At 40.0% G+C, this 26889-nt stretch overlaps 1 protein-coding gene across 3 annotated transcripts; it reads right to left on the reverse strand.

The window, feature by feature from the left end:
• Positions 1-950: 950 nt before the first annotated feature.
• serpine2 (serpin peptidase inhibitor, clade E (nexin, plasminogen activator inhibitor type 1), member 2) lies at positions 951-25992 on the reverse strand. Of its 3 annotated transcripts, none has more exons than XM_068042139.1 (9): positions 25705-25992; positions 21758-22043; positions 20293-20520; positions 18024-18218; positions 16786-16984; positions 16381-16481; positions 16209-16295; positions 7340-7429; positions 951-2255 (listed from the first exon to the last, which is right to left on the reverse strand). In XM_068042139.1, exons 2-9 carry the CDS (start codon positions 22011-22013, stop codon positions 2218-2220), a joined length of 1194 nt encoding a protein of 397 aa, XP_067898240.1. In that variant the 5' UTR covers positions 22014-22043; positions 25705-25992; the 3' UTR covers positions 951-2217. The 3 variants fall into 3 exon arrangements, with proteins under 3 accessions (XP_067898240.1, XP_067898238.1, XP_067898239.1); XM_068042137.1 differs by having other exon boundaries at positions 25623-25713; XM_068042138.1 differs by lacking the exon at positions 25705-25992 and adding an exon at positions 25537-25627.
• Between the last annotated feature and the right edge of the window lie 897 nt (positions 25993-26889).

Below are 26889 nucleotides of genomic sequence, written 5' to 3' on the forward strand. Positions count from 1 at the left end.
TCTCTCTCCACCGATGCTCCCAGTCCTTGAGTATTTCCAATATTTTCTGTTTGTATTCTCCATTAAGAGGTGCAGCTAGCTTTAAGTGGCACTCACTATATTGGCTCCCTGATGTGTCCAGCCAAATCAACAACAGTTAGCACTGGTTGGACAGTGAAATCATTGAAATGAGCAGGCAGCACAAAATTGGCATGTTGCCTTCATTGCAATCAACAGGTATGAATTAATCTTTCACGGAGACCCCTATGCCAGTTTTTGGGTGCTAAAGAATTTAGACCCCTATTGCTTCTTAAATCCACATTTAAGGTAGGTAGGTTTAGATTACACCAAAAAGGATGGAAAGTTAAACCACAAATGGCTTTTGCATTATTTCAGAGCTAGTTTCCATTTTAAAAAAAAATTATCTTTTGGTGCAAGTGGCATAAGCAAGAAGCTCCATAAAAATCTAAATCTACAAGTTACTTTGACATCACTTAATGTGCACTACTAAACGATGTCCGAAAGTATTTGCAACTCGCTGAACAGGTGTCAGAAAGGGAATTTGCTCTGCAGATTGTATGCTAGTTTGCAATCTCATGCACCATTAGCATGCAGAACTTCTGCATGCCCAGGCATTGATAACACTAAAGTTACTTTTTCCAAAGTTCTGACAAAAAAGCCACAATGTAACATGCCACTCTAAGCTTGGGGTATCTATGCATCAAGTTTTTAAAATGTAATCTTTGATATTGTATACATTTTATCCTCCAAAACAATGGAGCAGTGCCAGAAAAGGAGGCTTAAATTTGGACATTGTACATTGGAATTTGGACACTGGACTCAAATCAGATAGAAAATTGGCTTTGACTATTCAAAATTCCACTAAAATTTGCAATGAATAAGCTTCAAAAAATTTTGTTTTTCTTAAAATAGTGTTTGGCTGACAAGAAAAGACAGTCAAGTAGATATGGTAGACTAAATTCACATTTTATTAAAACACTTAAAATAACCATTTAAAAAGTGTCCACCGTTTATGGTAAATGTCCTACACTTCACCTTCAAAATTATAGGTTACAGTCACACAGAAATAACCTACATCTTGAACCAGTATTCCTATTTGAAATTAAACAAATCTTGAAGAGCATTTAATAGTCTTCACACTACATTTCTTTCTTCAAATTATACTTCCCTGTGGTTTATGCGCTTTAACAAGTGAGCAATGAGGCAGTTACATTCAGGTAGAGCACCAGTTCTGCTATCACAATAACCTTTCCTTAAACATAAATGAAAAATAAATCAAATTGCATAACATGATCTTCAAATGGAGAAAGATCTTTACTACAATTATTGAGCAAACTATATTCAATTCCTTGTTTTGCTGGTCAATAAATATTAATACATGATTACTCCAGCATTTAGTGAAGGAATTTGAATGGCTTTTCTCAAAGTTAGAGCTGCTAAGTATTGAAAGGAATTTTCCTTTGGGCGCACAATACAATGCAACAACTTGTACAGCAAGGCAATTCTGCAAATTCTAGGATTTACACCCCAAAACATTTAACCCCAGTTAGGCAAAAATTTAACCCGACGAGAGTATTCTGAAGTGTTGTATAATTTTAAGTAGAGGTTTACACATTTATATTTTCCTGTTTCAGGCCTTTGAAAAACTGTTGACAAGAAATTATGTGTCGAAGCCCCACCGTGAATGCAACGGTAGATAATATTTCCCAGGAAATCAAACAAGAGAGTAGTTTGACACAAAGGGAATATGAGGCATAAAAAACAGTATAAGTGTTAAATACATTATTTAGTGTTATCTCCAAGTAGAGCATATTCCCTCTTCCAAATTGAGGAACCCTAATTAAATCACATTCCAAACAGCCAGCTATTGAGCATTTTCATGCAAAATTTCAGAATTTCTTTTTGATTCCAATAGCAATACTTGACCAAACACTCTCAGAAGCTTTGTGTCCCTTTCAGGTACAATACTAAACTTGTATAAAAAGACATGATTGCATACTGATTATTAATACTTGAATTACAATGAAACATTGTAATTACATTCTATGTAAGGCAAAAATGCACTTATTACTATAAGGCTATATCCGTTCCATTCCTAAAGTCAGTGTTTGTACATAATAACACTGCTTTTCATCACCAAGCTACTTGAAAGCAGCAATTTGCCATTTCTTCCATTAATATTGGAAAACCATTTTGAAACATTCCATTGGCATTGGCTTATGGTTTTGAAACTTGTCCAATGAAAAGGACTGTACCTGCATAAGCAATTCAGAAGAGAAAAGCAGTTAGTGTGCAAATCATACTACATTATCGCTTCTTTTTTAGTCAAACAGACCTCAAATATGGTTTAAGAGTTGTTTAGGGTTTAACATTTTCCTTCCAAATTGGAGTATTTATTTTGCAGGCATTTGACTTTCCCACAAAAGTAAAAGGCCTATGATGAAAGTCTATATACCTTAGAGCTAGAATTGCTTTTGTTCTAGATGTATCTTATTTATTCATTCATTCATGGGATGTGGGTATCGCTGGCTAGGCCAGCATTGATTGCCAATCTCCAATTGCCCTGGAGAAGCTGGTGGCGAGCTGCCTTCTTGAACCACGGCAGTCCATGTGAGGTAGGTACACCAACAGTGCTGTTAGGAAGGAAGTTCCAGGATTTTGACCCAACGACAGCAAAGGAACAGCGATATAGTTCCAAGTCAGGATGGTGAGCGACTTGGAGGGGAACTTGCAGGTGGTGTTCCCATGCATCTGCTGCCCTTGTCCTTCGAGTTGATAGAGTTTGTGGCTTTGGAAGGTGCTGGCTAAGGAGTCTTGGTGCATTGCTGCAGTGCAGCTTGTAGATGGTACACACTGCTGCCACTGTGCAGTGGTGGAGGGAGTGAATATTTTTGGATGGTGTGCCAATCAAGCGGGCTGCTTTGTCTTGTATGGTGTCGAGCTTCTTGAGTGTAGTTGGAGCTGCATCCATCCAGGCAAGTGGAGAGTATTCCATCACACTCCTGATTTGTGCCTTTTAGATGGTGGACAGACTTTGGGGAGTCAGGTGAGTTACTCGCCGCAAGATTCCTCGCCTCTGACCTGCTCTTGTAGCCACAGTATTTATATGGCTATTCCAGTTCAGTTTCTGGTCAATGGTATCCCCCACTATCAACATCCTAGGGGCTTTGACGATGGTAATGCCATTGAAGGTCAAGGGGAGGTGGTTAGATTCTGTCTTGTTGGAGATGGTCATTGCCTGGCACATGTGTGGCACGAATGTTACTTGCCACTTATCAGCCTAAGCCTGGATATTGTCCAGGTCTTGCTGCATTTCTACATGGACTGCTTCAGTATCTGAGGAGTCGTGAATGGTGCTGTTGTAATTTAAAAATTAACTTGCAGGCAGCTCTGCTATCAACTTTAAAAACAGATTAGTGGTATCAATTATACAACTTCAACACTATTTTTGCAGATTAATGGGTAGGTTGTGCTGTGTGCATGTCCCACCCATCAGTTCCTGACGTGCAGCTTCCAAAGTCAGCAGCCCTTAAAAGGGACTGCTCCCGGCTGCTCTACAAACAGCAGAATTTTATCTTTTCATTGCCTTGGGGCCAGGAGGAGGAGCAGGAACTTTGCCCCCATCTCTCAGGATTGCCTTCCCTCAATCCAGGCCCACAATTGGCTGGCTCAGTGTAGCAGCTGCCAGATTTCCCACCCTCCTCAGTCAGTGATTACCCACCTTTGCTGACTGCATAGTAATGAGGCCCAACCAATATAGTTTGAACCTCACCACAGCAAACCAAAATCAGCCCCAAGGGTTTAGGATTCTGGGACAGCCTTGTGGACAAATTGTCGAGCTGGGGAGAAAGGTTTAAAATGATATGGTAGTAGGGCGGAGGGGAGGGGGGGGGGGGGAAATAGAGGGAGAGAAAATAGAATAGACAGAGTGGAAAGGAAAGCAAGTTCCCAAGTTTACATGTAATAAGGAAATAGAGAAAAGTTACAGGACAATGATTTACAAAAACAGGATGCAAGGCGGCAATAAAATGAACTCACTAAACTAAGATAATCCAAACTAGCATGTAAATCAATGAAAGACAAGAAAAAAAAAAGAGGAGCTAGAGTAATAATTAAAATTGAAGTTGAGGACCATAGCAGTAACTGACTGTACGCTCTACCCTTCAGTATCTGCACATAGTACTCGAACTATGACCTAACCAATGCTTTGTGTATAGTTACAATTGCCTTTTTACTTTGTTATAAAATCCAAACTGCTTTTTAAAAAAAAAATATAAAACTTTGTAACTTGTAGGTTCAGGGAATTATGTATTTGCTGGATCTTTCTATTCTTCCATACCTTCAGTGCCTTTTTACTAGCGTGTACTCCCATTCTGTGTTTCTCTTTCTAAAATGCATCACATTGCATTACTTCACATTAAAGCTGTCCTCCTGAAATCTTTTACAAGAGTTCCTTGCTATTGCCAATCCCTGCATTTTTAGGCATCAGTAAATTCAAATTTTGTACCCCCTCTCACGAATATATATGCACACGTGCATGTAACCAACTTTCTATCCATGCTGCGATATTCCTCCAATAACTGAATTCCGCAAAATGCTTTTGAAACATCATTGAGCTCCTTTAGCAAATTGTTAGGCTGTAGTTTGAATACTGCAAATGGGCAAACCATTATACGGAAAGATGTGCATAGATTCACTAGCATGGTTATCAGAGATGAGGGCTCAGTTATCCAAACATGAGAAGTTTGTGCTCCCATCTCCACTAAAGCTGAAGAGGTTAAAGGCTAACATGATAATGGAGGTCTCTATGAAGGGTCATGGTAAGGAGTATTTAATGATGGATTATTTCTACTGGTCAGTGAGACAACAGGAGGGAACTAATTTTGGATGACCATAAAAAGAATGAAAGGAGAGATGAGCAAAATTTCCAAAAAAAAGGTTGGTAAAAATGTGGCATTGTTTACCAGAAGCTGATGTTTGAAGCAAACTCCTTAAATTCTTTTAAAAGAATGGGAATGGCCTCAGATGAATCAAAAGAAAAACACCAAACTTGATGAACCAGATGACCAGTTTCAGTGTTGAAACATTCTTCAATTCAGCTCAGAAATACCTCAACTCTAATTTTTGGGAAAGGCAATTGTTTTTGTATAAATTTTGAAAAGTACTGAAGATATGTTCTTAAATTCCATCTGAGTTTGTGCAGTACCTCTTTCCTGTCACTGGATGTCCTAGTTAGCCAATGTGCTTATGCAGTTTAATGAGATTTTGTGGTAGAATTACAAAGACTGCACGCAAGAGGGAGTTATACAGGTGGCACTTGCAAAGCTACCAAGATCTTCATTTCATGCTTACTTTGAGAGACAGACTTTCAGGTGCTGGAGGGCTCCAGATAATGGAACTTATGTAAGGGAATTCCAGGAGTCTGATTTTGTATTTGATGATTTAATAACATGCTACTTCTGTTGCTGTAGATCAATAATACTTTTCAGCAGCATTATTTTCCTTTAGGTAGCTCACACTCTTCTGCAAGAGAGGACAGGAATCCCTAGCAGTACCTCAATATTTCCAAAGCCACTGTTTTAAGAGCATTCAGTGGCGTATTAGGAAGTGCAAACTGATTCCAAGAGAAAGCTGGATATTCCATGTAACCTTGGAACTAGCTTTGTTAGAGTACTTAGAGTATTTTGACTTTAAATTTAGTTAGTTCTGACTTTTTTTTTTGAAGGTGACATAATAGTTTATAATGTTAGAAGCTATTATTAAAGACCTTTAGCAGGGCACTTAGAAAAATTCAAGGTAATCAGGTAGAGTCAACATGGTTTTGTGAATGGGAAATCATGTTTAATCAATTTATTGGAGTTCTTTGAAGTAGTAACATGTGCTGTGGATAAAGGGGAACTGGTGGATGTACTGTACTTAGATTTCCAGAAGGCATTTGATAAGGTGCCACATCAGAGGTCACTGCAGAAAATAAAAGCTCATGGTGTAGGGGGTAACATATTGACATGGAAAAAGATTGGCTAGCTTACAGGAAACAAAGAGTAGGCATAAATGGCTCATTTTCTGGTTGGCAAGATGTAACGAGTTACGTGCCACAGGGATCAGTGTTGGGGCCTAAACTTCTTACAATTTATATAACTGACTTGGATGAAGGGACTGAAGGTATGGTTTCTAAATTTGCTGATGAAACAGAGGTAGGTAGGAAAGCAAGTTGTGAAGTGGACATAAGGAGGCTACAAATGGATTATAGATAGGCTAAGTGAGTGTGCAAAGATCTGGCAAATGGAGTATAATGTGGGAAAAGTGAAATTGTCCATTTTGGCAGGAAGAATAAAAAAGCATATTATCTAAATGGCAAGAGATTGCAGTGCTCAGAGATACAGAGGGATCTGGGTGTCCTAATGCATGAATCACAAAAGGTTAGTATACAGGTACAGCAAGTAATTAGGAAAGCTAATAGAATGTTATAGTTTATTGCAAGAGGAATTGATTACAAAAGGAGGAAGGTTATACTTGAGTTATACAGGGCTTTGGTGAGACTGCATCTGGAGCATTGTGTACAGTATTGGTCATCTTATTTAAGGAAGGATGTAAATGCATTAGAGGCAGTACAGAGAAGGTTTACTAGACTAATACCCGGAATGGGTGGGTTGTCTTATGAGAAAAGGTTGGACAGGCGAGGCTTGTATCTGCTGGAATTTAGAACAGTAAGAGGTGACTTGATTGAAACATAAAATTCTGAGGGGTCTTGACAGAGTGGATGTGGAAAGGATGTTTCCGCTTGTGGGAGAATTTAGAACTAGGGGTCACTGTTTAAAAATAAGGGGTCACCCATTTAGGACAAATGAGGAGAAATTTTTTTCTCAGAGGGTCGTGAGTCTTTGGAATTCTCTTCCTCAAAAGGCAGTGGAAGCAGAGTCTTTGAATATTTTTGAGGCAGAGGTAGATAGATTCTTGATAAACAAGGGTGTGAAAGGTTATCGGGGGTAGGCAGAAATGGAGTCGAGGTTACAATCAGACCAGCCATGATCTTGTTGAATGGTGGAGCAGGATCGAGTGGCCTACTCCTAATTCATATGTTATGTAATATTTAACTCAAAAAACATAGCAAAGAACCAATACTTGATTCTACTACAAAATCTGCAGTTAGGTATGGTGATGGGCCATTGGACCTGCTCCCAAACATTAACCTCCTTCAGTTTAATGTAATCTACTCAAGATTTGTCAATTAAGTGTTAAAATGAATAATCTTAATATAAATGTTTTGAGCAGACTACTTTGTATTAAGATTCTGATAGTGGCAAACTCAACATAGCTTTTTAAAAAAAAAGTTACTTACCTGTAGGATTGTGCCATACAATATAGAGGAAAGGTCGATTCACTACAAATGGAGGAGTAATCCTGAATGATTTTAGCATAATAACAGCAGCTGTAATGGAAACAAACTGTTAGAGTCCCAGCACTTTAGACACTTAGTCAACAAAAATGTATTGCAAAGCAGATCACTGCTCCAGCCATATATTGTTTATTTTAAATGGTTTTGCTTCACATTATTTTGGTCGAGCTAAAGCTCTGAAATCTTGCCATATTCTTCAAAGTAACCTGCAACAGCTTATTGAAGCTAGTCAATAGTATTAGCCTATAGTTGGCTGCGTTTGCTGACAATGCAAGCACTAGGTGGTGCACTACTGGCACATGCGCAAATGCAGACTCTGACAGAAACGTCACTGTCTGCAACGTCTCAGGCAGCTGCCAGTAATAAAAATGGCACTGCTCAATCTGACAAAGAATGAATTGAACCTAAATCCTCTTAGCCCACAATGGCTGTGATTGCTGGCTCCATACAAAAACCACCCCCCTACAACAGTACCCTGCTCCCTCTTGTGTTTGCTGCTCCTCTTACCCACTCTTCCCTGGCACCTGCCTTCTCACCGCTCCGGACTGCTCTCTGATCCATCACGCCATTCCTTCCCGCTGCATCAGTCTGCTCACCGTTCCTTCCTGCCACTCCTCCTGGCGACACAGGGCGGGGGGGGGGGGGGGGGGGGGGGAGGGGAAGGATGCGGGCGACTGGGCTGCTTGCGGCCAGGCAGGAAGCAAGCGGCCAACAGTCGGGAGCAGTCTCGAGCAGGCAGGCGTAGGAGAAAACGGCGAGGGGGAGTGAAGAGAAGCAGCAATGCAGGCACTGTTTGTGGGAGGGAGCAGGGTACTGTTAGAGGGGATGGAGATGCCGATCGCAGCCATTGAGGGGTGAAGCAACGCTTTGACATCATTACATGGGTGACATTGGCACATTTATGCATGGACCCATACTGGCAAATGTTCGGACACGCTGATGTTGGTGATCGCTCTGCGCATGCTTTGAGTCATCAGGAGACCCTCCAATTTTAAATATGGAAGCCCAGATTAGATCAGAGATTACACTGCAGTCTGCACAAATAACATCCCAAAATTTGACATGCAAATTAAACACACTAATAGAGACCTGCAAAACATTTACAGTCAAATTAGTATCCTTATTGCAATAGATCTTCAAATACAGGATTTCTAGTTTATTTTTTCACCAAAGATTTCAAGAGAATCAAAACTTCTCACTTTGGGAAAAGCTACATAAAGCTGTTCATGTGTAAAAACGGACCTAGGAATATAATACAAATTTTGTTAAAAGTCTGGGCTTGTGACCTGTTTATTATCATGGAATATGACTGTCTAATTGGGAACTGTTTTCTCCAGAGTCGAAAGGCAGGTTTATATCTGATGGGCTCATTATTCGAGGAATAAACACTATTACCTTGAAATCTGCCTGTTGTAATTTCAGCATCAAAGAAAACGGCTTCCCAACTACCTCTACATTGGGGAGACCAAATGCAGAGTGGGTGACTGCTTTGAGGAACACCTCCGCTCAGTCCACGAGCATGACTCTGAGCTTCTGGTCACCTGTCATTTTAATTCATCACCCTGCTCTTCATGCCCACATTTCTGTCCTTGGCCTGCTACAGTGTTCCAATTAAGCTCAACGCAAGCTTGAGGAAAAACACTTCCATCTTCCAATTAGGCACTTTACAGCCTTCTGAACTCAAGAATTACAGAGCATGATAACCACTTTAAGTAATTAAAAAAAAAAAATTAATTTCATTTTTTAAACGATGTGGCTGTCTTAAACCTGTCTTTCGTGTTTTTGCTATTGGACAAATCTGTTCATTATTCTGCCACTGACACGCTCTCTGGACTAACGCTTCGTCTTTTACCACAACTATTAGCACTCCCTTTGCCTTGTATTTTGTATCATTTGTTAAGCTCTCCTGCCCTCTGACCCATCTCACACACCTTCCCTTTTGTTGTTCTCCCCCTCCCTCCCCACTTTCACAAAGCCCAATGCTCAAAGCCCATTACATTTCCAACTTTTGCCAGTTCTGATGAAAGGTCACAGACCTGAACAGTTAGCTCTGCTTCTCTCTCCACAGATGCAGCCAGACCTGCTGAGTATTTCTAGCACTTCTGGCTTTTATTTCAGATTTCCAGCAACCGCAGTATTTCGCTTTTATTCCTAGCTACCAATCTTGTTCCATGACAAAGTCCTTGTTTAGGATTCAAGTTTCGAAGCAACATTATTACTGCTCTTTCCTCACGTTAAGGTTTGTGTGGTGTCATGCCAACTGGAGTTAGCAAGTGTAGAAACTCTGGAGGGTTTTGACTGTTAGCTTATTCATCTATGGAATCAATGCTGAAGAATTCTTTTAATTCAACTCACAGCTTTTCTAAAAAAATGTTATTCAATTGCAGTGAATCATTTTAGCACAAACAATAGCTTTCGAGTAATGTGTTGCATCAAATAATTGTCCTTGCCATACTTAACTAATTCCATAATTTTATCCACCCCTCCCATGCCATTCCCATCACTCATGGAAACACCCTCTCCAACCTGGGGCCATGGACATTATGTGCCTCCGAGAGCACCAAGCACCAAGGGATTTTTTTTTAATTTTTTTTAGGGGAAATAGAGGGGAAGTGGCGAAGCAAGCCCGATAGCTGTGATTGCCTTAAGTGATGTCCCTTTAAGATCTAGTATGCTAATAAGCAGAATACTGGGATGCAGTCATGTGACTGCATTGCAGTCTCTCTCTACTACTGTAACACCTAGAGGCAAGTCACGTATATAGTTAGCTTGGCACTGTATATACTTGCTAGCTGTTAATAAATCTGTTTGAGATCTTCAATCAGCTGAACTCCATAATCTCATTTATGTTGCATAAGACAAAATACAAAGCTTCTCATTACATGGTAGCAGCTCTGGTGAGAAGACAGAATCCAAGATTAAAGACCATAGGAAAACAGATTTATAAACTACCTACAACTAAAAGACAGAAAATTGAAAGAAACACTGGCCCAAACAGAGTAAAGAAAAAAAAACACACCTGCAGCTGTAGAAGATAGAGCTGAAGGACAGGCTGCAAATCAATCACTGTGAGCGGGTGAGTCAGTGCACCGTCAGTACAGGAACCCCAATTTTAAAAAAAAGCTTTGAGGTGCTTGCAAAGTCAATTTAAAAAAAAAGTATCAGTAAAAGAAGAACAGAGAAAACCCAATCCCTATATCAGGCTGATTGACGGTTTTCAAATGCTCCCCCATGCTAATCAGGTCCGTACCATTACAGGAGGCACCCGACAGCAAAAAGCGTGCAATTTTTCCATTCACGCAGCTTGCAGATAGAGCTATAAATAGAAACCATTAAACCATTCCAGCGTGAAGAGCTTTCATTCACTCGGCCGAAGTTGGGAAAAAAAACCTCAAACCACTCAACCGTGAAGAATTGCCAATTGAACGGCTGCATAAACAAGCCCTAAAAGAAAAAATCCTTTGAAATGCCTATTGCACAGCTGTGCAAACAGACTAGAGGTTGGAAGCTTGATAAACATACAAGCACTACAAAACACTTCCTTTTATCAAAGCAGCTGCTCCAGACAACAGACAGTTTTTCTTAAAGATGAAACACTGCAGAGTCTTAAAGCAAGTTCTAAGCAAAACAGCAGGAAGATGGATACCAAACTTCCCAGCATGAACTTGAACGCCATTGATATCCTACCTGAGTTCCAATTGTTCAAACAAAGAATGCAATTATGCTTCACAGACCAAGTAATTACATAATCAGGAAAGCAAACTGTAAAAATAATGATAGCATTGGAAATGAGTGATTACACAGAATCAATACTTCAGGCATATCTGAACAGGACCAGAAAGATCCTGCAAAGATATGGAAAGTGTTGGAAGATCAGCCCTGATGGAGTGAATTTTAGAATTCACTGCCTAGAATTGATATCCTCCAGGCAACAACCACATGAATCAATAGACCCCAGTTCATCAGCAGATGACATAGTAAGGGGAACGAATGAGACTTTTCAGAAGCTGAGCTGTCAGACCGAATAATGGAGCTGGTGATTGTATCAACACCCACTGAAGCATTTCAGAAAGACCTCTTGGGGAAAAAGGTCACAGCATCGATGCACTGCTGAAAGATGGCAGGAAGTATGAAGTCATTGTAGCTGGACAACAGCACCTGCAAGCACTAGTATCGGCAACATAGCCAGGTCAAAAAGAGCAAGCAAACTGTGTGCTAAGTGCAGTCTGTCCCACTCACAGCAAAATTGCTCTGCATGGAGATCTGTGCAAGGCATGCAGTAAAGGCCTGCCCGGGTCTGCAAATGAGACCCGACCTAAGCCAAGCCTGACAGAACCCCATCCGACCCCGGCCCGGCCCAAGTCCTTCCATTTTTTCACGCACCCGTCCATCAGTTAACTTACCTTCCGTTTTTCACTTTGTTCCTTACCTGCACACACTTAAAATAACTAACAAAACCACCTATAAAGTCCAAAAAGTAAATTAACATTAGAGTCACTTACCTGAGGTGGTGATAGAGCGTGTCCAATCCGGCCCGACCCGAGCCCGAATGCCGGACCCAGAAGTGCGACCTGACCCGAGCCCAACACACATTGTCGGGTTCGGGTTGTGTAGCAGGCTTTTAGCATGCGGTACAAAGGACACTGGACCTGCCTATGCAGGAATTCTGCCTCCAAAGACAGCCAGAAGCCATGGTAGGACATGAGCCAACAGAAGACAGGTGCAGCAATGGGGCAACAGCAGCAAAGAAAGAATCAGAGACCTGCGTAAATGCTAGCTGATACACAGGTTCCACAGCAAAGCAGACCTGAGACAAGGCTCAGAGAAAAATAGTTCTCAGACAGATGATGAACAGGTATTCCACATTGTGAACCTGCCACATCACAATGAAGTCTAACAACTGGAAGCTTTCACTACGATTATCATGTGCCCAAAGAAAGCTGGCTTGCATACACAAGGTCAAGACTGACACCGGCGCTAGTAGAAATATCCTACCAGTCCATACCCTCAACGATATGTACCAGAGTCGTTGGACGTCAATGATTCAACCGACATCTGCCAAGCTATCTAAATAGGTCACCCAGCCATTGCAGTGACACAACAACAATACAAGGAAGCTATGCCAAGTCAGCATGTAAACCACAAACATTCTACCTAGTAGATATGAACAGACCAGCAGTGGCAGGACTACCAGTGTGGAAGGATCTCATCATAGCCATTCACGAGGTCACCATTATAGCAGGAGACCATGGGTACCTACATTGAGTCAGCCCACAACCTATAACAAATGGACCCAGATAGGTTCGATGCCACAGGAAATTTCGAAGGCGATGCTATACTGCACCTTAGGAGGATGCAGTTCAGTCAACCAAACCTCCCAGAAAATGCAGCATGCACGTACAAAAAAAAAATCTTAAGCACGAGTTAGGAGACATGGAACACAACAACATAATCCCATTATGTGCATCAGCACAGACTGGTGCATCTCAATTACGTGTACTGAAGGATGGAGAAATTAGAGCATGTGTAGATCTGAAGCATCTAAACCTCTCCCTAAAGAGATGCTCCCACAAGATCCCAACATTAAAGGAATTGAACCCCAATTTCACAGGAGTGAAATTCTTCTCCACCACCTTCAGGACACCATTTGGAAGATACTACTTCCAGAGACTACCCTTAGGCTTATGTCAGTCAAGACCTGTTTCAGCAGCATATGGACAGAATTATAGAAAAATGTGCCTGGCTGCATATGCATTGCGGTAATGTGCAAAACCAAAGAACATATCAAAGTTTCCATTTCCTGATGGTATTAGCTAGTCAGGAAGGGCTCATTTTTAACAGCAAGACGTGCCAGGTGAATGCAAGTCAGATCAATTTCTTTGGCTCCATCTACTCAGATTGCAGAATCCATCCTGACCCTGGCAAAATCAAAGATGTAAGGCATATGACAAGACAAGGAAAACCTCCAGAAGAGGTCTTGGATTTTTCAATTTTTTGGCACTATACATTCAAGTTTGTCTGACAAAACCTCAGAGAGCTCTTAAAAAAAAACGTACAATTTCTATAGCAGGAGGACCATCAGCAAATGTCCGAGTCACTCAAACAAGCATGATCAGCAGAAACCTGTACCCTGCCGTATTATGACCCAAGGAAAGAGACCATCCTGGAAGTACACACCTCACAGATCATGCATCCTACAGGATGGCAAACCTGAGTCCAAATGTTTATCCTCAGCACAATCCAATTACTCAAACAGAGCATGAAACACTTGCTCTGGTGTTTGGGATCACAAGGTTCCACACCTACCTGTTCAGTAAGCAGTCCACTGTGGAAGCTGACCACAAACCACTGGAGATGATCTGGCGCAAACCATTGACAAGCACACCACCCCGATTACAGCGGCTGTTAGTGAAAGTACAGGGGTATGACTTCGACGTCTGCTACAAACTGGGTCCCAAAATGGTCACCTCGGATACGCTGAGCTGATTGCCAAACCCAAGCAAGAACGAAGAAGTTCTACTGAATCTACAAGTGGACAGCATGGATATGGAGGTGGAAGATGTGCTCAAATTTTGGGTACTGCCTGTGTGGAGTTTGCAAGTTCTCCCTGTGTCTGCGTGGGTTTCCTCCGGGTGCTCCGGTTTCCTCCCACGTGCCAAAAGACTTGTAGGTTGATAGGTAAATTGGCCATTATAAATTGTCCCTAGTATAGGTAGGTGGTAGGGAAATATAGGGACAGGTGGAGATGTGGTAGGAATATGGAATTAGTGTAGGATTAGTATAAATGGGTGGTTGATGGTCGGCACAGACTCGGTGGGCCGAAGGGCCTGTTTCAGTGCTGTATCTCTAACTAACTAATTGAAAAAAAATATAGACTTATTACATTTTGGTCAGCACACATGCGACCAATTACAATCACAAACAACAAATGACCCGCAACTGAGAGTCATCATGGAAGGCTGGCTTGACACAGTAAAAGATGTCAGAAAGGCTCAGATGCTTCTGGCCTTAGAGATGAACTCGGAATCTCGAGAGACATCACCTTCAAGAGAAGACAACTGATTGTGCCCAGAATTCTCAGAGGGGACATCTGGTCACAGCTTCAAGGCCATACGGGCATAGAGCAAACAGGATGACTGGCAAGAGACAGTTTATTAGCCAGAGATCAATAATGACATTGAAAGGTTAGTGAGGATGTGCGAGGCAGGTCAGAGCCACCAGACAATAACGCAAAGAACCTCTACACCCTCACGAGATTCCATCAGTCCCTTGGTCCAAAATCATCACTGATCTATTTTCCGTTAATGGAGATGACGGTAGGGGTGACAGACAGATCAACAGGACGGCAGCCAATGCAACAAGATGCTTGCAAACCCAGGTCAAACAAGGACGAAACCCATATCCCAGAAAGTTATATCAAACAGATCAGGAACAGTTGTCAAACCACCGAAACAATATATGGACTCCTAAGCCTCTATATTCGTAAAATTTCACAATTTCTCTCCATTTGTAAATAATTTTGATGTTATCTAATTTTATATGTTTTTGTTTTTAGCATCCAAGACTTATCTTTGGAAAGAAGGGGGATGTTGTGTGATTACCTTTAAGATTGATGTCCCTTTAAGATCTTAGTGTGCTAATGAGCTGAATACCAGGATGCAGTCATGTGACTACATGCCAGTCTCTCTCTGCTACTTTAACACCAAGAGGCAAGTCATGTAAATAGATAGCTCTGCACTGTATATAATTGTTAGCTGTTAATAAACCTGTTTGAGATCTTCAATCAACTGAACTCCATGCATCTTATTTATGTTGCATCAGAGAACATAAAAAGCTGGTCATTATGGGGAGGGGGGAAAAAAAAAAAACTTAGACCTGGGATTTCCAGTTGGTTGCATTGGTTCCTTCAGTGCAATTTGCCCAAAAATCAGCAAAACCAGCACAAAGGATTGTGGAATTTAATACAAATTAATTTTGAGATCACTTGCGCTAGTTTAAAAAAAAAGCCAACCCCACCCATAAAACTTACCACGTCCCCACTGTTGGAAGTTTCTGCTGAATTTGCTTATTTGTGGAATGTTTTTCAGTTTCTTTTTTAAAAGGCACAGGGGCACAAATATACACTTCAAAAAACTTTGGAATACAAGTTTCAAAAAATATTTACTAAGAAACTGACTACTGTGCCCCAATATAACCAGCAAAAAGCTCTGTATAGATTTTTAAAAAGTCATTTTCAGTTATTTAAAATTGGGTTACTCACTGATAGTGGCCCAGACACTGATTAGTGTTTATTTCTTGATGTACCAATTTTCAGGTGTATTAATCAAGTTGCACCATTTTATCACTCAAATATATCAAAAGTATATCTTTGAGGAGAAAATTTTTAAAAATCTACAACATTGCCCGATTGCACAGACTCATGGCAGATTTTAAATTCGGCGATATGTAAATGAGCTTGAGTGGAAATTAGAGGGAAAAAAAAAAATTTCTCAAAACTAGTCCATTTTTGGTCACAATTTGTGCTTGGTTTACCGATTACCAAAACAGAAACTCTACTCCAAGAGAGTCTGTTCTGGCAACACAGGACGTGTTGGAGAGTAAACTGTTACTTCATGTTTATGTAACACATACATTGCAACGGTCACCAGGAACAAATTAAGTCAAATATTCAGCTCACTGTGTAATGAGGAGGGCAATCATACAACTGCAGTTGAGTGATGTTCAGTTCAAGTGTATTATTAGTATCACTAGAGAATATACCTAAAAGCACTTGACTTTCTATGGTTCAAATTTACAATGCTGACAGACTTGCCTGTTGCTGCAGAAGCTTTAGTTCCATCTTCATTTACTTCAATCTTAGCCTTTTGTAGTACCTGCGAAACATACAGTTGACCAGATCCTGTAACATATTAAAGCCAGTTAAATAAATGTACACTTAAAATGTTTCTAGAAAAAAAAACTTCTCTTCACAAAAGCTTACTTACTGCAAATCTTTCCAAAATTCGCCTTAGTTTGATCAAACATGTCAGTAATTCCAAGAGCTGAAAGGGGTCTCTCCAAGTTGGTCTCTGCCTCAGCAGTGAATCTACAACACAAAGCGGTCAGGCAAAAGTCCGCAAAAAACACGCTTGCCAGTAAATTAGTTCAATGTTTACAGTCAGTCAATTTATTGCAGAAAAATGGAAAGGGCAGCCAGAATTTTAAAAAATCTTTAGACAGGCAGCTAACTTATGTAAAGATCTCACGTAGTGCACAAAAAAGTACTTATCTATTGGGTAAACCAATATTATGCCTCTGAACGGATAACAAGCTTCAAATACAGAAGCATTAAAACTGGAATGTATTTGTATTCTGCCGTACATGTTTCAAAGCAAATACTTCACGCTTACCTGGGTAAAGCAATATCCAGTTTCTTTTCTCGCATGATTCCCTTCCAGCTGTTTATGGACTGCACATTCACGTGAGGAGTTATTGCCGACAGTGGGATATCGATTTCCTCTGGAACAGCAATAAACATGCTGATAGTGCCTCCATGGTATGGCAGCTCAAGGATATAATATTTCACGTTAGTTGGTGTGATGGCCATACCTGTGAAACAAAAACATATTTAAACCACTGGACATGTTACATCTCTTGCACTCAAGGATTCTAATGTCCAAAACTTGGTTTGCCAAAGCTAGCATGCACTATAATCTCATGTTATAAAAACAGCAAAGGTCATATTAAATACTACTGGCCATTAACCTCATTCAATTTATAGATGGTGATTAGACAGAATGAGCAGTGATTATAAAGCAATAATCAGCAACATTCAAGCCATCAAAGCAAGGAATGAGAACAGATCAGCGATCCTCATTTTCTTAATATTGTGACTTTCATGGCAATGAGTTTTTAATCTTTTTTACTAATTACTGTCATTATCTAAGATACCCATCACTACCTTTCATATTAAAAGTACAATGGTGTTTGCATTGAACAATTAAGCTAGTCAGATTTGCAGAGATGAAGAACTGATCATTTCTAAAATATCAATATATTAAAAATTTATATCGAGCCCCCTTGCTCAACTAGTTATCACAGTTAGTCACTGAGTCATAGATCAGAAAGGTCCCAAAGCTCAATTGCTGGTCTGTGCTGAGTTGCTCTTAGTTAAGGTGGCAGTAACAGCACAACAAGTAACCTTAGAATGCCAGGATGAGGGACAGGAATAATGCTAATGTTCCACACCATCAATATACTAAGATATAGACTTCAATAATCTTACACCCAAGTTTTCAAAGATTAATTCTCTCAATTCCATTTTTCACCTGCTCAGCATTTGAGCCAGGAACCAGATGTTGAAGCCATTATGCCGTGAATTGTTAACTGTACTAAGGTATGACATAACATTTGGAATTTGTCTTTTGAGAGGACATACAAAATATGATCAGACCCAATGTACAACTTACCAATTTGTTACTGAACAGTACACTTTTTAAAACCAGGAATGCAGCAGAATGCAAGAATGAAACCAGGTCAATACTCTGGCACATGTTGCTGCTACACTTATTGGACCGTTTCCAAATGTATTCACCAATCCAATGACCAACCAACTAAGCCACAGGTGTTGTAATGATGCCAGACTTACCAAAATTGAATGTTGATCTTTGGGACATCATAGGAACTTGATACACAGTTCCATCAGCTGCATAGAAATCCCTGTTGCGAGTATTTTCTGGTAGAAACCGGGACTTCCATAAACCCTTGAAAAAAATAGCATTGACCACCACTAGCCTGGTAGCTTCACTAAGAATAGCAGGAGAAATTAGATTTGTAATCATACCTAAGGAACAGATCAAATTGTAATACTTCAGTAAAACAGGTAGTTGAAGCTACACCTTGCCTTCCCTTTAGTGGGGTGAAATGATCTGAAATATCACACTATGATAACAGACAAATTACAATGAGCATGTCAAGATGCAGGTACCAAGTGAGATTTGCACATTATCTGGGGGAAAAAAAAAAAAACTGTATACGCTTTATTTTTAAAAAATTGTTCCATTCATCTGTGGTGGATTTAGAGTTTGGAAAACAGTGCATGAAAGATAGCACAATTTACAACATTATAACAGTAGAGTAATCACAAACAAATCCAAGGCAGATACATCAATACATTTTAGTATCTGACATGCAGACAAGTAAGAATTTAACAAGTAATTCATTCATGAATTACAGTTCATTAAAGTTAAAATGCGATTGTTATGCTGGACCCCCACCTGCCAAGAATGAGGCATATTAATTTCATCATATGGACATTAAATTTCAAATTGTTGCTGGGAAGAGAAGGCCTGTTGAATGGAGGATATTTGCATACCAATAGGGACAAGAGGTAACTTCCCTTATCCAATTTGACCCAAAATGGACTTTGAGCACCAGACGTTGAAGGCGTGGGAGCTCAAATTTCAGGATGACTGCTGGGATAGCCGAATTCACAAACCGATGTGGTCAGACCAACTGGTTACGTGACTAGCCTGCTTGGAAATCTGGTTTTTCTGAATTGTACAAACAGTTTGAACTGAGAAAGACTATTTGCCCCTGGACTGAGAAGATCTCTCCTGTCTGCTCCCATCTTTTTCTCACAAGCCTCTGAATCCACTGAAGACACATGAACCTCAAGAGAGAAAAGTCTCCTACAGTGAACCAGGTTTGAGAATAATACTGGGCCCCAACGAAAAGCAAGATCTATCTACAATCAAGGACTCTACAGTGAGCTCAAAGAACTGTAACAAAAACTCTTCAGATATTGCCTCAAACCTTTCCACTTTATTTTTCTTCTGCTCTTTTCTGTCTCTATTTGCATGTGTATCACGTATGCATGCTAGCGTGGGTGCGTCATGTATCCATAAGCATCAACTGAATTAGAGTTTAAATTTAATAAATTTCAACTTTTCTTCTTTAAACCGAAGAAAATCTGTTTGTGCTGTTTCTTTGTCTTATAATTGGTAAGCGGTGAACAAAGATTCACCAAGGGGGAGCTAAAAACACGGTGTGTTCAAAAATAAAACCCTTGTACGGTAAGACCAGTTGAAAGCTGAGAGGGACCCCTAGACATCTTTCTCACCTGGTCATAAGAGTGATACTAGGTGAAAGTTTCAAATCCCAAGATATGAATATATATCATATATACACAGCTGCTTGGTATTTGTTACAAAAAGCATCCAGGAAAGTCAATTGCTTTCTTACTTCCCTCATCCCCCTCCCCAAAGGCAGATCAAGCTGTGTTCCCTCACTTTTGGTTATTTTTTTTAAAAATTCGTCTCATGGGATTGGAGCGTCGCTGGCTAGGCCAGCATTTATTACCAATCTCTAATTGTCCTCGAGAAGGTGGTGGTGAGCTGCCTTCTTGAACTGCTGCATTCCATGTGGGGTAGGTACACCGACAGTGCTATTAGGAAGGAAGTCCCAGGATTTTGACCCAGCGACAGTGAAGGAACAGCGATATAGTTCCAAGTCAGGATGGTGCGTGGCTTGGAGGGGAACCTGCAGGTGGTGGTGTTCCCACCCATCTGCTGCCCTTGTCCTTCTAGGTTGTAGAGGTCGCGGGTTTGGAGGGTGCTGCCTGAGTAACCTTGGTGTGTTGCTGTAGTGCATCTTGCAGATGGTACACACTGCTGCCACTGTGCGTCAGTGGTGGAAGGAGTGAATGTTGTGACTGGGGTGACAATCAAGCGGGTTGCTTTGTCCTGGATGGTGTTGAGCTTCTTGAGTGTTGTTAGAGCTGCACCCATCCAGGCAAGTAGAGAGTATTCCAACACACTCCTGACCTGTGCCTTGTAGATAGTGGACAGGTTTAGGGAGTCAGGAGGTGAATTACTCGCCGCAGGATTTCTATATATTCATATTGATGGAATATGTACCTCTGGTTTGATTCTTCGTCCACTGGTTGATTGCTGATGCAGCTTCCACAGGATTTTGATAATTCAAACTGCTCAATGCAGCTTGATACACTTCTTTAGTCTTTCTAATAAAGGGCTGTTCCATTACAAAATCACTAGGTGCAAATATTCCATTGGCGATCGTCACTATGTCCTGATTTCTGCTCTCAATTAAAGACTTTTGTATCCTTTTGAGCTTTCTGTAAATACCTAGTAAGGAATCAAACAACATAGAAAGTAGCTTACTTAGCAGCAGATTTCTGTTCTATGTACATCATTTTAATCACATACTACAATTCATAACAGAGGGACCTGGATATAAAAATGAACTCACCAACACAAAGATTAATGTAAATATCAAAATATTTCATTACCCGAATTATATGTCATAAAAACATCTACAATTCAAATTGTGTTTCCTGTGTGTGATCTGACTGCTAAAATTTATATGGTATTAATATTTCTATGCAATCAATAGCTTATGATAACAGGTAATAGCTTCTAAATGTGAACTGAATTAATCACCACTAAAAAAGGAACCAATTTGTCTGGGTGATTCAGAATATTTCTGCATCTTGATTTACTAGTTGACGAAGAACTAAGTTAGTCAGGGCCCTGATTACCAAGTCACTGTGAAAAAGTAGATGTTCGTGCCTGGGGAGATTGAAGTTGCATTAACAGAAAAAAAATATGATCATATTATGGAAAGCTAAATGCAAGAAACTGCAAAATTATAGTTTTGTGAGAATATGCCAGAGTCTCATAAATATGCAGTTAAGCACTTAGTGACTGAACGAAACCCGAAAGCTACTTAATTTCTTATTGGAGTGCAAATGCAACCAGTGTCTGCGAAACAGCAGACAACCAAAGTAATAAGCTTTTCATCTTTTGAGGTTGCAGATCAGATTCTGGTGTTGGGTGTCCCAAGTACTGTGAAAAGGACTACAAACAACCTTATCCAGAATCACAATTTCAAGGCATAATTGTAAAATAGGGTAAATGTTAGTTCAGTTGGCTAGACAGCTAGAATGTGATGCAGAAAGATGCTACAGCACAGGTTCAATCCCCATACTGGCTGTGATCGTTCATGAAGGCCTGATTTCTCCCCTTGCCCCATGCTTGAGGAGTGGTGCCCCTCAAGCTATACATTACCAACTCTCTCTCTCGAGATACCGATGGTCCATAGAACATCATGAAAAATGGGTTAGCACCTGTGGATGGCTTACAAAAACAGCAACAACTACACATGCTTGAATAAAATGAAATGGACTCAAGTAGCTATGGCAATGAGAACCAGTTGCCCAAAATCAAGGACAAATTTAGCATCAGTTTTTGCCACCATGGTCCAAGTTGTAACATCTCATTTAAAATGTTGAACAAGGGAGATGGAATTTTACAGTTGATCTAAAAAGTCCTAAAACACAAGTTTATAAAAGTTTAAACAAACCATACGAGTTGTATTTCAGAGCATTGCTCAACTGTTGTCTTGTACTTGCACCTGCTCCGAACTGCAGCATCCCAAGTACAGAAGCAATTCCATGTGGAGACATGATAACATTTTCTGTTGGTTTAGAATTAACAACGTGATTGAAAATCTTCATCCCCAGATCTGACCCAAGTTCTGATAATCGTGGGCTCTTCCATTGACAGTGAACCGACCTCATGACCACACTGATGAGGATCAAGATGCCTAGTTTTCCCATTGTGACTCCAATACCAAACCAGACAGGTATCTACAAGATGAAAACAAACAGATTTAGTCTGCATAACCACATTGAATAATATCAAAATAGCAAACTTTAAAGTTTTAATATTGGAACTCAATTCAGCTTTTATTGGATAAATAGATCAGAACTTTGGTATCCTGCACTACTTATTACTTCAGTTTTTAAAAAGTCCATCACAATATACCCCAATTTCTCATCCAGCTAGCATCTGATTGCCTTCAAACTTGAACATGAGTCCATTTAGGAACAATCTATGCAATTATATGATCAGAAAATCAAATTCAATGTTGGGACAGATGACCATCATTGTCCTTAAACCATTTTCTGTTCCCAATTTTAGCATTCTTGTAACTGACTAACTAGAAATCTTTTCAAAGTTCAAAATATCCAGCGAGTTAACTTTTCAATCTATTATCCAATCTACCTCATACAACAGCTGTTTTTTTTTTACATAAATTAAAAAACCTTACTACACAAGACACAAAGGGGTCAGACTGGTAAGGTGCCTGCAACAAAAATCAGGCAGGCAGCTTTCCTGCCAGCTGCATGCCACCCAACATCACTTCTGGGATTTTTTAAAAAAAAATCAGAAGTGATGTAAAACGTACAAGATGTCCACCCAAATATGCACATGTACAATACAATTTGACAGACGTTATAAGATTATTGAACATTTGCACCTCATCAACACTGGCACAAGGAACACTGATTAAAGAGCCACCTCCCTTAGTGCAACTAGTCTTAAAGCAAATAATTGCACTAGACAAGGCAGGAAAGATAGATAAATGGGAGGTGTGGGGAATTCTTCATGTACCGTGGAAATGCTATGCTGCATGGGGGCAGGTGGCACACCCATTTTCCTCTACCCATCTGAGCAGATGACCTGATGGTGGGAAAAATACCATTGGAGCCCATCTAAATTATTTAAATGACCTGAGCCTGAAAAATTGACTAGAGACAGTCAGGAGCACAGACATAGCAAAATTCCCACACTATTGCAGCCAAGTGGAAAAATCTACCCAGTATTTTGACAGAAAACAAGTCATCGATATTAAATTGAAATATCAAAGGCTTGGAAACAATGTTTTCATGTCCTACATTGTTTGCTACTTTCGATAAGCAATCTTACAATAAAATTAATGTATGCAAATTTTATTTCATACATAGTATTAGAATGCTTAGTCTGCTGCAGTCTATTGAAGGACACAAAGCACAGTCAATATTAAGTTTTATACTTAATTTTCTACAAATAATCAACAAATTTCAATAAGCATATATGTGACCAAAGGATGGAGAAACCGAAGAAAATGTTTATCAACCTTCATTTACCAGAACACCTTCAACTATTAATGCCACTTACCCCAGGTTTGAGAACCAGAAGACATCAATTTAAGGTGAATGGCAAAGAGCCAAAAGCAACACAAGGAAAATCTTTTTATAAAAAAATTGCAGTGAGTCTTTAGGATTTGGAATGCACTGCTTGACAATGTGGTGGAGACAGATTCAATCGTGGCTTTCAAAAACGATTTGCACAAATAACTGAAGAGAAATAAAATTTGCAGCGCTGTGGGGAAAAAGTGCAGGGCAGTGGGGCTAGCTGAGTTGCTCTTGCAGAGAGCTGGCATAGACACAACAGGCCAAATGGCCTCCTTCGGTGCTGTAACCTTTCTATGATTTTATGATCCAACCAGCAAGATCTTCCCTTTCCCTCAAAAACCTCGTTTATGCTCCACCACCATTGCTTCCAAATGCAACACTTGTCCTTTCAAACCCTGATGTACCATTGTCCAGGGTCCCAAAACCTCTTGCATGAAAATGTGTGTAAATCTAGACACATGTGCTCATAATGCATCATCTGTGTATCAGGCAGACCAAACCTAAGATTAGGCAACCGCTTTGATGAACATCTCCGCTCCATCTGCAAGTGCTTTCCTGTCGCTAGGCACTTCAACTTATACTCTGACCTCTGCCTTTGGCCTCTTACACTGTCCCAGCCAAGCTCAATGTAAACTTCAGGAACAGCATCTCATCCTTCTTTTGGGGATTCTACAGTCGTCTAGCATGAATAATGACTCGCAATTTCAGATCTTTGGAATAGCTTACATTCTCTTTACAGCAGAGGATGTTGTTGGTGTGGGGCGGGTCTGTGGGGGGTAGCAACCAACAAATGGTGTTGCCGATATTTTTTGCTTTCATTTCAGACCAATATTGATGTAAATCTTATTGAGCCTTTAAGGGTTTCCTTAAAGGATATTCCCTTTGAAATCATGGCAGATCATTGGGCCCACTCATTTCCTGAGTGTTTCTTTCAAATCCCCCATTGTCCTTACCTTTTTCTTTGGGTGGGTCTCCCATCGTCTTTGCTATTGTGTTTCTTTAATGATTTTTTTACAATTGCCTGACAGGAATAATCTTATCATAACAATCTCCTGCTTTCTTTTAAGTAGCTTACACATCACTCAACTTGCTCCCTGGTGCTTGCAGTATGTGTTCCCTCCCACCCCAACCCCTTGCTTTTCTTGTGCATTAAGGCTTATGTTTCGGGTTTCAATTCTGAAAAAAAATATTTGCTTGAAATCATGACATCTTTTATCCAATGAAATGGACTGACTTGCTTATGTTTTTGTTAAAAGCTAGAAGTCTACTGAAAGAAAAACATTTTAAAATAAAGTTCCTTTCTAAATTACCAAAAAATGCAGACCCCCCATGTATATCTTATGTGATAGACCGGAATTCTTCGGTAAAGAACAATGACTTTTCGCAGCAAAGAGAACTAACAACTTGCATTTATACAAAACCTTCGACACAGAAAAATGTCACAAAGCGCTTCACAGAAGCATAATCAAGGAAGTTTAAACAGGTTTATTTGAAAATACAAAATGTGCTTCTTTTGCATTTACAAATTCGATATATTGATGCACTCAAAAACAAATATTACACCAACATGTAGGAATTAAGTTTTGTTTCTAACTCATATCAGTCACCTAGAAGAGACTGGATCAGTCCAAAAACATTTGCTTCTAAAATAAAAATTCTCTTTCAATTCACATCCTTAAAAATAGTTTGGTTTACCAGTTACAAATAATTTAGCAGTTCAACTGTGCCGCGAACATTAACAAATTTTAAACTGCAGTAGCTATACATATCACTATTAGGTTAAACAAGAAAAACCATATATATTAACTGCTATGATAACAAATAGTACTTGCTTTGCAGACTATTTAAAGCCCATGAATAATCTTCATAGTCTTAAACGCGTAAACAGGAAGGAATTACGTTTTCCAATGACTTTTTGCTTCCACAAAGCAGAACTACCTTCCACAGCAATTTTGGAAAAAAAGGACAACCCCAGAAATCTGACCCCAACTCGGGGTTACTTAAAAAGATTAAAACAAATAAGTCATCCACCTCCTCCCCACCCCCCGTCCCCCATATCCCATGTAAATGTGTGATAAGTAACTAAAACAACGCCCAACTTTTCAAAACTACATCAACTTACTTAGAAACAAAAATTGAAATCTCTCGATAACATGAAGCGTTCAGCTACGCTAAACAGAGCTGTCTCTTTGTTGAAGACCAACTTACATATACACAAACTCCCCTCATTCAAACGTAGTTAACTCCAGCTAGCCAGCGTTCCCCTGTAATGGCACTTTAATAGACTTGCCTCCTCCCCACTGGTGGTGACTACCAGAGGTGGGCGGCTCCGCAAAATCTGGAGCTCCCTCACTCCTGGCGGTTGAGTTCTGGCCGCAATCCGAATCCGTTTGTGACTCCACACCGGATTTTAATCTGTCAGCAGTGTCCTCTGTGAACAGCTGGTCAGTTTTGGATTGAGTGTCAGGTCTGTGAATGTGAACCGTGAAACCAGTAGGGCGATGGTTCTCATCATCCAAAGTGGGGAGGAAATGTCCCGTTAGGCACACACACAAACAGAGGGCTCTATGGTTATTTTATGTGTAGCTGTTTTGTGGTGACCCACATAAAGAGCTTTTATGGAAAATCGCCAATACAAACAGCCCCAGCTCATTTGGCGCTTCCGCTAAAACATCCCACGGATGTGCTGCAAACTTTGCCCAGCGTCACATCCGACCACTGAAGTTGCAAATGGCACTAGTTGCGACCATTGAAGTAACAACATTCATGGGAAAGAATCGGGATTGAAATAGTTTCACACTTTCAAGAAGTATACGTTTTGTCGAAATAAAATATTAACTGAAACTCAGAATTCTCCATGCCCAACAATAATTGCTTGTATGGAAATTTAAATTTGTAATATTGTTTATTTTAGTTGTGTGCTAATAATCTAAATTCTACAGAATCGTATTTCACAAATTTGAGTTCAATCTGGCGGTTTACCAAACTACATAATGGTGGTGGATCACTGCTGATGTATTGCTGAATAATTTATAGAGTCAAAAAGGTGCTTACTTCGAAGAGGGTATTCTGTGTGCATGGTCTTGAAACACTTTTAAATAGAGATATTGGTTTGGTGTTTAATTTTTATCTATATTTTTGAGCTAAACAGATTTGAAGGCACCTTTGCAACATGAGTTGGAATTGATTGGGGGATGAGAGACAAAGAACAGAAATAAAGGGTAGTTACTCTGGTGGGATGTGACAAGCAGTGTTTCACAAGACCCTGTTCTGGGGCCTCTCAGCTTTTCACAATTGTATTAATAACTTGGATGGATGAAAAAAGTTGTATATCCAAGTTTGCAGATTACAGTAAATTGGGACGCACAGTAAGTAGTACAGATGGGAGGAGGAAGTTTCAAACAAACATAGACTAAGTGAATGGATAACACTGACAAATGCAATTCTTTGTGGGGAAGTATGAGGTCATCCACTT

The sequence above is a fragment of the Heterodontus francisci genome, chromosome 11 (assembly GCF_036365525.1).
Source record: "Heterodontus francisci isolate sHetFra1 chromosome 11, sHetFra1.hap1, whole genome shotgun sequence".
NCBI classification, from domain to species: domain Eukaryota; kingdom Metazoa; phylum Chordata; class Chondrichthyes; order Heterodontiformes; family Heterodontidae; genus Heterodontus; species Heterodontus francisci.

What these genes read in the sequence shown, in the direction of transcription:
- serpine2 (XM_068042137.1), bottom strand. Translation starts at nt 25,643, where the DNA reads ATGAGGGGAGTTTGTGTATAT. An exon ending in GACGAAGAATCAAACCAGAG is followed by an intron (nt 18,219 to 20,292) that starts GTACATATTCCA and finishes TCTGTTCCTTAG; the next exon opens with GTATGATTACAAATCTAATT. An exon ending in TGTATGGCACAATCCTACAG is followed by an intron (nt 2,256 to 7,339) that starts GTAAGTAACTTT and finishes TTGCTTATGCAG; the next exon opens with GTACAGTCCTTTTCATTGGA.